This window comes from Mandrillus leucophaeus, unplaced genomic scaffold (genome assembly GCF_000951045.1).
Source record: "Mandrillus leucophaeus isolate KB7577 unplaced genomic scaffold, Mleu.le_1.0 Scaffold732, whole genome shotgun sequence".
Classification (NCBI taxonomy): Eukaryota; Metazoa; Chordata; class Mammalia; order Primates; family Cercopithecidae; genus Mandrillus; species Mandrillus leucophaeus.
Genome location: NW_012107942.1, coordinates 931,672 through 946,051, shown reverse-complemented (window position 1 = coordinate 946,051; position 14,380 = coordinate 931,672). Strand labels below are relative to the sequence as shown.

Sequence of the window (14,380 nt, the reverse complement as noted above, 5' to 3'; positions counted from 1 at the left end):
CACTGTGTTAGCCAGGATGATCTCGATCTCCTGACCTCGTGATCCACCCGCCTCGGCCTCCCAAAGTGCTGGGATTACAGGCATGAGCCACTGCGCCCGGCCTAATTTGTAGGTTTTCATTATTTTTCAGAGCAGAAAGGGAGATAGATGAGAATATGATTCACTGGTTATTAGAGAATATTTTTGACCCTTGATGGGATTGGGACATACGTAAGACTCTTCAGATCTCTTCTGGTGTGGCTTAGAAGTACTGTCCAGAGCCCTTTACTGGGGCTTCAGGGTGCAGGGTTTGACCCTGACTTGATTTCTTCACTACTTGTAAAATTTGGTTATGGTTGAAATTGCAGTAGTTACAGAATAGCTGTAGAGCAGGATTTGCATATTGTTTCCTCCAAGCTCAGATTGGGCTTTTGTTTGTTGGATGTTCTTTTGCCTTAAAAAAGAATCTAACCACTATTCTGGACCAAGACCTTCCTCTAAGATGCCTAAAAGTTGTGCATATTCTATACTAAAATAGTTCTAAAACCAGTCTTCCAGACTTTCTCACAAAGAAGTCAGACCCAGAGGCCACCCTGGAGCATGCATTGTAGGGACATTGTCTAGGCTTAAGTTTTGTGTTCCCGTGTATTCCAAGTCCTTGAATTTGGTTAATTCAGAATTCTCTATATGATCTTGATTTCTAAATATAACTTCTACTTAGCCTTTATGATTCTAAAGATTCCTCCCCAGACTAACCTGTGTTTAATTCAAGGCTTTACAAGAGTATTGCTTGTAGTTTAGATTTTTTCGTGGCCATTCCAGTGGAGAGTAGTAAATAATGCCTGGTGTATTTTGCTCTTTCCTCTTTGTTCTCTTTAGTATGAGTTGGCCACAGGCCGATTTCCTTATCCAAAGTGGAATAGTGTATTTGATCAACTAACACAAGTCGTGAAAGGAGATCCTCCGCAGCTGAGTAATTCTGAGGAAAGGGAATTCTCCCCAAGTTTCATCAACTTTGTCAACTTGTGGTGAGTACCTGATTTATGAATGGTCGAACATGCATGGTGAGAATAGTGAGATTTACTTGGTCTTAGCAGCACATGGAGGAAGGGGACCCTTGGTCACATCACCGTGCTTTTTAAGCTGGGACCCTGGATCACTGTGGCTGTATGGAAGGTTACAGCTAGCTGGGAGAGGCATCACCTTCTTATTCTGCTACTCAGGTATTGGTGAAAAACAGCCATGAGTGGTGGAGAAGCTGCTGTCTCCAGACTTCCAGTACCCTGGTACAAGAAATACCAGGTTAAACTTCTAGGTGAGACTGATCATCTTACTCTAATGTGGTTCTCACAATGCAGTTGCACCAAAATCACCTGGAAGCATTTACTGAATCAAGACCTTGCCAGATCAGACTTTCAGGGTTGGATCTGTGTTCTGACATAACATAGAAATCAGTTGGGTTTATGTAGTACTGTCACATCCACACGCAGAGTGTAGTTGGTAGAACTATATATCTTTGCTCTCTGAAACCTTACTCCAAGGAAGGTGTGAACCCTACACCTGTTGTTGTTTGTCCACCTTTCTAATAGTTCGTTGTGTGTTTGTGTATATGCAGCACCTAAGAATAAACATATGCATATATGGAAGAAATACAATCATGCTTTATACTGTTTCAGTCTCTATTTTAAATAAAATATTTCTGTGTTATCATTTGAATATTTTGACATTTATTTTGTTTATCCAACATGATTTAAATGTAAGACATGGTATGAACAAAAAGCCTCAGAGCATTTTGTGTATCTTCTGTTTATTCCTGAAAATACCTTTTTGTTTCTCATAATTTTTTCCTGCCAAGAATGCGACTTCTCTCTACTCATTTTAGGTCTTATAGACTTATATTAGGGAACATTGCCCTCCTCTGTATGAAAAATTTAAAAATATTTGTTTGACTATAGTTTTTAAGTCTCTTTCATCTTCTGTAACCAAATTCTACTTTTGTGTTGATTTTTCAGAGGGGAGAGGAATACTTCAAGATTTTCTAGGTAGAAGAAGGACATAAGGATGACTCAAATTGACTGCTTCCTCCTTTTAAAACACAATCCTTTATTAATTTGCACACAATATGGATAGTTTATAATTGCATAAATGTGATCATTTTATGTATTTCATTTTTATGAAATATTTGCTTAAAAGGATCTGTATAAGTCTTAGAGTATAATATCTAAAATGATCACCTGTGAACCTTCCATCATGGTTGCTTTCTTTTTAATTCCTTGATATCTTTATTGATTTTGTTCTGTATGTGTTGGTACTTGTACATGTTTATTTCTGTTTCCCTTGATGCCATAGTAGAGTGACAGTTTTAGACATTAGAGTCTCATTGTTTTCCCTGAGTAGGTTCATAGTTCCATGTCATTGCAAATCGTTAACGTCTACATTGAAGGATACTTATGTTTATAATATGCTCATATTAGCTCTCCGTATTTGTCCATTCTTTCTGCCACTCTTTGTCTTGGACATTGCCTGTAATCTCTGACCTGGATCATTCAGATTTCTCATAATCCAATATTGCCTTATTCCAAATTATTCCCCTTTTTATTAGAGTTGAATTTTTTATGATGTATATCTGATCATGTTACTTCTCTGTCTAAAGTATGCATTCTTAACAGGGTGATATTGGCCCTAAGGAGGCAAAAATTGATTTTGGAGAAATGAAAATCTTGGATTGTATAATGGTTTTTAGTCCTCCAAAGGGCCATAGAATATAAACAGATATGCACTATATCTGTCGTATTTAAATTTCATGATAGGGAGGATAAGTAATGAAAAAAAAATTGAGAAATATTATTCTAGAAACTTCATCTTGTCCTTAAAATTAATTAATTTAGGCTTTCAGAACCCATAATGATCTGGACTTAGTTTATTGCTCTGGCCACATTTCTTTTTTTTTTTTTCTGAGATGGAGTCTCACTCAGTTACCCAGGTTGGAGTGTAATGACGTGGTCTCCGCTTACTGCAGCCTCCACCTCCTGGGTTCAAACGATTCTCCTGCCCCAGTCTCCTGAGTACTGCTGGGATTACAGGCACCTGCCACCGCACCCGGCTAATTTTTTGTATTATTATTACTATTTTTTTTAGTAGAGACGGTTTTCACGGTGTTGGCCAGGCTGGTCTCGAACTTCTGACCTCGTGATCCGCCCACCTTGACCTCCCAGAGCGCTGGCATTACAGACATGAGCCACTGTACCTGGCTCGCTGTGGCCGGATTTCTTATGACTTCCCTCTCCTTGAATGGTTTTTGCCAAACTGAATTTCTTCAGTTATGTAAATTAAAAGCACATAGAGGATAATATGGGAGAATATTTTCATTACGTTTGGGTAAAGATTTCTGAAACAGAACGTAGAGAAAGATTGATAAAGTTGGATTTCATTAAAATTAGGAACTTCCATTGATTAAAAAGACAGCGCTGAATGACATGCCAAGCCACACATTAGGAGTTATTTTTCATACCTATATTCAACAAAGGACTTACACAGAATATGTAAAGAATACTTAAAAATGTAGAACACTTATGAAAAATAACAACCAAAAATAACAAAATACTTGAAAGGCACTTAAAATATTCAAGAGGCCAGTAAACATATTCAGTGTGCTGCCTTCATTCTGCATTATTAGTAATCAGGGGAAATGCAGGTCAAAACTACAATGAAATACCATTATAATCACCAGAATGACCACAGTTTAAAATACTAACAGTAGCAAGTATTGATGAAGATCTGAAGCAACTGAAAGTCTCATACATAACTTGTAGGAGTATAAATTAGTACAGTTCCCGTGAAAAACAAGCAGTAATCCAGTATAGCTGATCTAATATGGTTGATGTATACACCATGGTTCAGCAATTCAGGTTCTAACTATATACCCAACAAAAGTGTGGACATAAATACACTAAAAGACATATATAAGAATGTCCAGAAAAGCAGATTTATAACCTACTATTGGAAACTCTTTGTACAGTAGAACAGATAATAAGTTGTAGCATTATGTATACAGTGGTATATGGCATCGAGAAGATAGAACCATTGCTTCACTCAGCAACTTCAGTAAATCTCACGACTGATGTTGAGTGAAAGAAGTAAGACAGAAAGCAGCATGTATGGTTCTATTTCTATATGAAAGTTAAAAGCAAACAATATAAGGTATTGGAAGTCAGAATATTGTTACTTTTATTTTAGTTCTGCACTTAGGAGTTGTGTTTTCTGTGTTTCTGCTTCAATTAAAAGTTTTCCTAAGATAAAAAAAAAAGGATAAGACTTATGGTTCAAAAGGAAGACCTTGCTGGCTGAGGTGTCTGAGCCCCCGGCATTAGGAAATGGTTGACTCATGGGTTGATAAAAAGAATTTACAGACAACAGTATAGGTTTGAAAAAGGAAAGTTTATTAGAAAGAAAGCATGCTGCAGAAGAGTGCAGCGGGGCACTGAGCATGCCACAGTGAATTTTTCCCTAGGGGTATTTATGGACCTTAAAGCTTGAGGGTAATTTGGACCATATTATCCATGTAGGTCACAATAAATGCTTAGATTTGTAGTAATTTTTTCCTTAAAGTCAGCAAGTGTTGCACAGTGAATTTCAACATGGCATTCTGAAGATGTATAGAAATTCTAGTTACTTATAAAGTTTTTTGGGGGAAAAAATCTGAAACCAATGCCTGCTTTAGATAATAGGGAAGTCTAATTACTTTTTGTTTTTTTTTTGTTTTTGTTTTTCATATGGAATCTCGCTCTGTCGCCTAGGTGGGAGTACAGTGGCGCGATCTCAGCTCACTGCAACCTTCACCTCACAGGTTCAAGCTATTCTCCTGCCTCAGCCTCCCAAGTAGCTGGGACTACAGGCACATGCCACCATGCCTGGCTAATTTTTGTATGTTTAATAGAGATGGGGTTTCACCACATTGGCCAGGCTGGTCTTGAACTGCTGACCTCAAGTAATCCACCTGCCTCGGCCTCCCAAAGTCCTGGGATTACAGGCATGAGCCACTGCGCCAGGCTGGGAAGTCTAATTCTAATTTTGCCTCCAGATTGCCTGTTTGATAGTCATTGGGTGGTTTTTGCTCCCTTCTAAATTCCTCAGATAAGGAGTTTTTGTCTCTGGGGCCTGTTCAGTGGTCACTAAGTGATTTTGCTCTCCTCAGATCTCAGCCCACATTTTAAACTGTGACCCAGATTGGAGTGCAGTGGCATGATTGCAGCTTACTGCAACCTCAACTTCCCAGGCTCAGGCGATCCTCCCGTCTCAGCCCCCCAAGTAGCTGGGACTACAGCAGTGTGCCACTATACCTGGCTAATTTCTTTTTTTTTTTTTTTGAGACAGAGTCTTGCTCTTGTTGCCCAGGCTGGAGTGCAATGGCACAATCTCGGCTCACCGCAACCTCCACCTCCCGGTTTCAAGCGATTCTCCTGCCTTAGCCTCCAAGTAGCTGAATTACAGGCATGCACCACCACACCTGGCTAATTTTGTATTTTTACTAGAGTTGGGGTTTCTCCATGTTGGTCAGGTTGGTCAGCTCCCGACCTCAGGTGATCCGCCCACCTCGGCCTCCCAAAGTGCTGGGATTATAGGTGTGAGCCACTACACTTGGCCCACCTGGCTAATTTCTTAAAACAAATTTTGTAGATACTGTATTTCACTGTATTACCGGGTTGGTCTTAAACTCCTAGGCTTACGCGATCCTCCTGCCTCGGCCTCCTGGAGTATTGGGATTACAGGCGTGAGTCACTGTACCTGGCCTGGATAAGCATTTTAAAGTGCCATTTATTTATTTAGGACAGAGTCTGGCTCCATTGCCCAGGCTGGAGTGCAGTGGCGTGATCTTGGCTCACTGCAGCCTTCACCTCCTGGGTTCAAGAGATTGTCCTGCCTCAGCCTCCTGAGTAACTGGGACTACAGGCACACACCACCACGCCCAGCTAATTTTTGCATTTTTAGTACAGACAGGGTTTCGCCACGTTGGCCAGGCTAGTCTTGAACTCCTGACCTCAGGTGATCCGCCTGCCTCAGCCTCCCAAAGTTCTGGCATTACAGGGATGAACCACCGTGCCCCACCTAAAGTCCCTTTTAAAATGTAAAAGAGTTGGTGCAAAACTGAGGAATCCATGGAGCTCTGAAATTGACTGAAATTCAGGGAGGGAAATTATGGGAGAGAAGGAAGAGTCAAAGTAAATTATGATAACCCAAGCAAATGTAGATTTGCTGTCTAAATTCATATTGTATATGGTAAAAATACTTAGAGAATTTAATTTTAAGAAAAATTACTTTTCAAAGTCCCTGGTTGGAAAGATACCCTCCTCTTGCCCCCAGTTGATGGGTAGAAGCAAAAGCAAATCATTCAGCCTAGGACTAAATGATTCCGAAAAATAAAGTTAAGTGGAATATGTAGTCCACAAAAAAATTTCAACACTCACAAAAGAAATGAGAATCAGAAACAACGGATAGTAGGAATAGATCTGCAGAGACTTCAAATATTGGAATGAAAGGAAACAAAAAATATATAAGTGTAAAGAAAAACAAAGAGGCAGCTGAGAAATACAAGCAGGGAACACATTTATAAAGAACCAAATAGAACTTCTAGAAATAAAAAGCATAAATTAAAACAATAGCTGAATTCAACAGATTAGATATCGTTGAAGAGAGATTAATGAGCTAGAAGATAGAGCTGAAGCTCTCCCAGTAGAACTTTTTGAGGTGATGGAAATGGCCTATATTCTGCTCTGTCTAGTGTGGTAGCTGCTAGCATTTGAAATGTGGCTAATGTAACTAAGGAAATACATATTTTATTAGCATTAATTTTGCTAATGGCTACCTTATTAGTCTAAGGGGAGCTAATATAATTATTGATAACAGATGATTAATGTCAGCTGTAATTTAGAAACAGAAGACAGTCAATGTTAATAGTTTAAGATTTCCACCCAAATAGCATCATAGGTTTATACACTGACATAATTTTCTGCTCCAGTAGATGAAATAGAAAAACACAAAACCAGAAAGGTATGGCAGCTTTACAAAGAAGGCAAATATCTGTGTGGGTGAAAAATGCAACAAAAATACTTACAAAATGCTGTGTAGATCTGAAGCCATGGGCTTGCTGTATTCCAGGTCTTTTTTCATTCTGGAAAATGAAAAAAATGATTTCAGTTACTTCCTGGGCCACAGCTTTAAGCAAGCTATGGTACTACACAACAACAAGGCTTTAGATACCGATTTTGCAACCAGAGGACTGGAACTGTGATTGTCCTAATACCAACGTAGGAGTGGAACTTGAAAGGTCCATTATAGGACCCTGTTCAATACTGGTGGCCCTGTGAAATAGAGGCAACTGTAAAACTGCTCTATATGTGTATCTCTAGCTCCCAGTTCAGTTCATAGTGATCAGTAGGGCACTCAGACATTTGTTGAACAAATGTATGGATATGCGTGGAGGGTAAGCATGTTACTTCAAAATGAGTCTGCAAATCAAAATTCCTAAATACTGAAGGGTAATGCTAAGAAAACATTTAACAAAATGGAACAGAAACTTACTTTAAGTTGAAATAGATATCTGAAATTGTCTGAAATATGCTGTAAAAGAAAATCAGTATATTTAGGTTGCTCAAGGAAATAAGGGTATAAATTCAATTAAAACTGAGGAAGAAACAAATGAAGCAGTTGGAAATAGAAGTCTTGGAAATGGAAAAATCATAGCTGTTGATATGAAAGACACAACAGACTTGATGTACTCTAGACTGGAAATAATCGAAGGCAAAATTAGAGAAATAGAAAATGGAGCTGAGAAGTTCCCCCAGCATGACACAGATTATATGAAAAGCAGTAAAGAATCGGAATAGAATACCAAGTAAGAGGTTCTAAGATGCATGTAATGGAAATAGAGAAGGCAACTCTGAAAGTGGAGAAGCAATATTTACAGAGATCATAGGGGAAAGAAAACATTTGAAAACTGATTTAGTATAGGTTTTCAGATTGAAAATGAAGTCTGTTTATCATGTAGGATAAACAAAGGTAAAAGCTTAAAGGTAAATTTAAATATACATTTAAAAGGTAAATTTTAATTGATATTGTGCAATTTTGCTTCAATGCATAAATGATGAAAAAGGTATAAACAAAGGTATAAGGTACATAAACTTATACCTTTGTTTCTCATCATTTATGCATTGAAGCAAAATTATCAAACAATATCAGGAAGAGAAAACAGATTATCTGTTAAGGATTGATAGAACTGACAGCAGATTTGTTCCCAGCCACAGTAGTTGCAGGAAAAAGTGGAGTCACAGCACCAGAGTGCTGAGGGAAAATAATTGTCAACCTGGTCCTAAAGTTTTATACTCAGGCACTCAAATATTCACAATAAGGAAGAAATACAGACATTTTTAGGAATGGGAAGACTGTGAGCTTACAATTCATAGACTGTTTTGATCCTTGAATGGTGTGGAGGTTAGGGATGCTGACCGCCTGTTCAGTCAAAAATCTGCATATAACTTTTGATTACCCCAAAACTTGACTACTAACAAATAGCCTACTGTCGACCAGAAGCCTTGCTGATAACATAGTCAATTAACATAACGTTTTGTATATGTATTATATACTGCATTGTTACAATGAAGTAAGCTAGAGAAAAGAAAATATTATTAAGAAAATCATAAGGAAGAGAAAATACATTACTCAGTAAGTGAAAGTGGATCGTCATAAAGATCTTCATCTTTGTCTTCACATTGAATAGACTGAGGAGGAGGAGGAGTTGGTCTTGCTATCTCGGGTGGCAGAGGCAGAAGAAAAATCCACATATAAGTGGATTTGTACAGTTCAAATCTGTGTTGCTCAAGGGCCAACTGTACTTGGCCAAGAAGAAGAGTTAACCCAGAAGAAGGATGTCAGGAGTTGGATACCTGGAAAGCAGGCTTTTGAGACAGAGATAAGAGTGTAGACTAGGTAGTGATCTTGGGATCAACACTAGCAATGAGAAGGAAACGAGATTGAGCAGAAGAAGCTGAGTTGCAGCGCCGTGTCAGTGAAAGCCTCAGGCAACTCAGGGAATCTGTGAAGCTGGGAGAGCCTTTAGTATTGATCCGCCTTGGAATGAGGACCTTGGATTTTTATACACTTTTGTGGCTCAGTCATTAGAGACGGACTGTCCCAGGTGGGCTAAGGTGGCTCTCTTTAGCTGTGGTAATTCTGAAGAGGCCGATAGTAAAGGGTTGTCAGCTGGTAGCATGCCCCACAGTGGAAGAGTAAGTCCTTCCTCCTTAAAGAGGGAATCTACATAGCACATTGCAGTATCCATTACAGAAAGTGGGATATGGAAAACAGCAATGAGTTTAGAAAGAGGTGAACTATGTTACCCATATTCATGTTTGATAGTAAAATACTGAGGTTGGAAGGGAATGGTATTAAGATACGGGCCAAGATAGATGAAGTAAATATAAACAAAATGAAAATACTTTTGGCAGCTTTAATTAGGCAAGGTAGAATTCAAGGAGACAAGGAGAAAATGTCAACAGGGCAGAGATTTGTATATACTGATGTAATCTTTAGTGAAGTTATATTGTTTTAGACTTTTGGACCAAAGAACATATTGAGATACAGAGTATAAACTTTTTAAAACTTAAGGATAAATTGATAAAAATGTATATGTAATTTATCTCCCAGAATTACTTGATTGCTGGTTTCTCTTGGGTAGTCTCTGCATAAATACCTGTCTACTTTTTTATTTACATTTAGAAAAGCATATATGTACACAAATAATTTTATACTTGTACAACATTTATATATTTAACTAGTGTTGTGTAGCTATGCCATAATTTAGTCAATTTTCAAGAATTAGTATTTTTCTAATTTTTAACGAATCATCCTACACTGACTATCCTAGAGATAAATCTTCAGATTATAGACTGTCATAATTTTTTGTATGTGCTTTACTGTGTTTAGCAGGCTGTCTGCATTGTTACTTTGGATCTGAAGGAAAGAACTATTTCATTCTTTGTAGTATTTCATCTGTGAAAAGAAAAATACTTAGGCAAATGAATCTACATTTTAATAATGTTGTTTTTCTGTTATTTTAGCCTTACGAAGGATGAATCCAAAAGGCCAAAGTATAAAGAGCTTCTGGTGAGTGTGGGACTGTGGGGATTGTAGGTACATCCTCACACCGGAACTCTCTTAATGTGCTGGTTCACTAAGCAAGCAGTGGGCCTCTCTGTCATAAACAAACATCTCAACTTTATTGAGTTTTTTTGGTTAATGTTTTTAAACAAGTATTTGGAAAGAGAAAATTTGTAGTTATAATTTTTCTACTAATACTAGCTAAATTCTCATGGAAAATTTTGGTCTTAACATGTTATAAAAATTACCCCTAGAGAATTCTGACTTTGACTTTAAGAAGCCATTTTCCATTGCATAGTCTATGTGATGCAGCCATAAGAAAAAAATTAGTGAAAAGTTTGTGTTTATTCTGCCCTTATAAAAACTCACACAAATTTACATCATACGGCCTATTCCCATTTCTTTGAAAGTTCTCATTCATCCCATGGAACTTGGGTGTTTTAAGCAGTCTGCTGGGTGTGGCATTGGTAGGGCAGTGGAGAAAGTATTGTGATCTAATAATGTGGGAATATTTTCAGAAAAGATCCATTTGTTTGTCACATTTAACTACTAGCTCTCCAAGGATGTTGTGACAAACTTACAATATTGCAGTCCATCAATGACTGTAAACACATCCAGTCAGCGTACTTAGGCTATAAAAGAAAACTGTTGATAGAGGTGGAGTTTAAAAGGTGAAGCAGGTGCTGGGGCCCTGGCTCTGGAGAGTACAGCGAAGAAGCTCCTGGGGCAAATTTTTCTTAGGCCTCTTTTGGTCAAAAGGATTACAACCTTTTTGTTAAAAGGTCAAAAGAAGAGGTCAAAAGGATTGCGACCTTTTTGTAAAAAGGTCCTCCTGTTGTATATGGGGGAAATGGAGGTTGAGATTTATACTGGTGTCCCAAGAGGAATAGCGACTGCTATTTACGTCTTTCTTCTTAGCTCTTAGATGGTGTGGTGGAGACGCCAGCTATGTTTTGTGCTGAGTAACAACTTAGCTGTCTCCCTCAACAAACACTCCGTGGTACACAGATAAGTTTCCAGACCTCGCTGCCAAGGTGGCACCTTCAAATCGTTACCACGTTTCCTCTCCAGGCCTGCCCACGCCCATTAGCATATCTGCATGGAATAAAGGCTGTACTCACCTCTCTGAACTTGTGGTGTTGCAGTATTTCACAGCTGTGTGTGGTTGGGAGCCTGGAGTTCTGTGTTCTATAGAAATTGGAAAATGTTCAGTTTGGGCTGTCATACAAACTTTTGACTTTTTTGTTTACAATTTTCTTACAGAAACATCCCTTTATTTTGATGTATGAAGAACGTGCCGTTGAGGTCGCATGCTATGTTTGTAAAATCCTGGATCAAATGCCAGCTACTCCCAGCTCTCCCATGTATGTTGATTGATATCGCTGCTACATCAGACTCTAGAAAAAAGGGCTGAGAGGAAGCAAGACGTAAAGAATTTTCATCCCGTATCACAGTGTTTTTATTGCTCGCCCAGACACCATGTGCAATAAGATTGGTGTTCGTTTCCATCATGTCTGTATACTCCTGTCACCTAGAACGTGCATCCTTGTAATACCTGACTGATCACGCGGTGTGAGTGCTGGTCAGAGAGACCTCATCCTGCTCTTTTGTGATGAACATATTCATGAAATGTGGAAGTCAGTACGATCAAGTTGTTGACTGTGATTAGATCACATCTTAAATTCATTTCTAGACTCAAAACCTGGAGATGCAGCTACTGGAATGGTGTTTTGTCAGACGTCCAAATCCTGGAAGGACACGGTGATGGATGTACTATGTCTGAACTTAGAAACGCGGGCTTGAGTGAGAAGAGCTTGCACAGCCAATGAGACACATTGCCTTCTGGAGCTGGGAGACAAAGGAGGAATTTACTTTCTTCACCAAGTGCAATAGATTTACTGATGTGATATTCTGTTGCTTTACAGTTACAGTTGATGTTTGGGGATCGATGTGCTCAGCCAAATTTCCTGTTTGAAATATCATGTTAAATTAGAATGAATTTATCTTTACCAAAAACCATGTTGCGTTCAAAGAGGTGAACATTAAAATATTGAGACAGGACAGAATGTGTTCTTTTCTCCTTTACCAGTCCTACTTTTCATTGGGAAGACTCAGGAGTCTGCCACTTGTCAAAGAAGGTGCTGATCCTAAGAATTTTTCATTCTCAGAATTCGGTGTGCTGCCAACTTGATGTTCCACCTGCCACAAACCACCAGGACTGAAAGAAGAAAACAGTACAGAAGGCAAAGTTTACAGATGTTTTTAATTGTAGTATTTTATCTGGAACAACTTATAGCAGCTATATATTTCCCCTTGGTCCCAAGCCTGATACTTTAGCCATCATAACTCACTAACAGGGAGAAGTAGCTAGTAGCAATGTGCCTTGATTGATTAGATAAAGATTTCTAGTAGGCAGCAAAAGACCAAATCTCAGTTGTTTGCTTCTTGCCATCACTGGTCCAGGTCTTCAGTTTCTGAATCTCTTTCCCTTCCCCTGTGGTCTATTGTCGCTATGTGACTTTCGCTTAATCCAATATTTTGCCTTTTTTCTATATCAAAAAACCTTTACAGTTAGCAGGGATGTTCCTTACCGAGGATTTTTAGCCCCAAATCTCTCATATGCGCTGGTGTTTAAAAGGCTAAGAATAGTGGGGCCCAGCCGATGTGGTAGGTGATAAAGAGGCATCTTTTCTAGAGACACATTGGACCAGATGAGGATCTGAAATGGCAGCCTTTACCTTCATCACCTGCTAGAACCTCTCCTAGTCTGCCACCATTTCTTGGCATTGGAATTCTACTGGAAAAAAATACAAAAAGCAAAACAAAACCCTCAGCACTGTTACAAGAGGCCATTTAAGTATCTTGTGCTTCTTCACTTACCCATTAGCCAGGTTCTCATTAGGTTTTGCTTGGGCGTCCCTGGCACTGAACCTTAGGCTTTGTATGACAGTGAAGCAGCACGGTGAGTGGTTCAGGCACACTGGAATATAAAACGGCCATGGCCTGAGATGCAGGTGATGCCGTTACAGAACCAAATCGTGGCAGGTATTGCCTTGTCTCCTCTCAGAGTGACAGTCATAAATACTATCAAACAATAAAGGGAGAATGGTGCTGTTTAAAGTCACATCCCTGTAAATTGCAGAATTCGAAAGTGATTATCTCTTTGATCTACTTGCCTCATTTCCCTATCTTCTCCCCCACGGTATCCTAAACTTTAGACTTCCCACTGTTCTGAAAAGAGACATTGCTTGATGTCTCCCTTCGACCACAGCAAGCCATCATCCTCCATTGCTCCCGGGAACTCAAGAGGAATCTGTTTCTCTGCTGTCAACTTCCGGTCTGGCTCAGCATAGGGTCACTTTGCCGTTATGCAAATGGAGATAAAAGCAATTCTGACTGTCCAGGAGCTAATCTGACCGTTCTCTTGTGTGGATGTCCACATAAAAAGGCAATTTTAGTGTATTAATCATAGATTATTATGAACTATAAACTTAAGGGCAAGGAGTTTATTACAATGTATCTTTATTAAAACAAAAGGGTGTATAGTGTTCACAAACTGTGAAAATAGTGTAAGAACTGTACATTGTGAGCTCTGGTTATTTTTCTCTTGTACCATAGAAAAATGTATAAAAATTATCAAAAAGCTAATGTGCAGGGATATTGCCTTATTTGTCTGTAAAAAATGGAGCTCAGTAACATAACTGCTTCTTGGAGCTTTGGAATATTTTATCCTGTATTCTTGTTTGAATTCCTCCTCTATTTAAGATATATACATGGAATCGAAGTGTTTATGTAATAGTTCTATCCTTTTGCCTGCAGGTCAGTTGTAATAAATCTAGGATGTGATGATGACTTTGTAATTTGATTTTCTGAAATCAGACCCTGAGAGGGGAAAATCAAGTAAATTACATTAAATTATCTGTGCAATTCACACCGGGGAAAATGACCTCCTTTTGGAAGTGTTTTATGGCTGCTTTCTTTTTCTTCTTCCTTCCCATGGCTACCCTTTTTGCTTATCCTTCTTGAAACCACAGATGTATCTGTTAAGCACAGCTTTGCTTGAACAGGCATCACAGTCTCTTGAGTTTCTTTGCCTGCCCCAGCTTTCTTAATGCTAAAGGAAGTGGGTACAGTTCTTCAACCTGTGTCATGGTGGAGAGGTACAACTTGGAAGGCTATCTGGGCCCCGCGTATGGTTTCCAGTCATGCCCTTGGCTCTTGGTGCTACAGCTGCCAGGTGAGCATTAGA

General features: G+C 38.9%; 1 protein-coding gene across 3 annotated transcripts in view; it reads left to right on the top strand.

The window, feature by feature from the left end:
* The window catches only part of MAP2K4 (mitogen-activated protein kinase kinase 4), a 72,501-nt gene extending 58,439 nt beyond the window's left edge, over positions 1-14,062 (top strand). For all 3 annotated transcript variants that reach the window (XM_011965677.1, XM_011965678.1, XM_011965680.1), the window contains 3 exons: positions 859-1,007; positions 10,092-10,137; positions 11,395-14,062. In XM_011965677.1, the coding sequence (XP_011821067.1) occupies positions 859-1,007; positions 10,092-10,137; positions 11,395-11,508 (309 nt within the window). In that variant the 3' untranslated portion in view covers positions 11,509-14,062. The remainder of the gene's footprint in view (positions 1-858; positions 1,008-10,091; positions 10,138-11,394) is intronic.
* Positions 14,063-14,380: the final 318 nt, after the last annotated feature.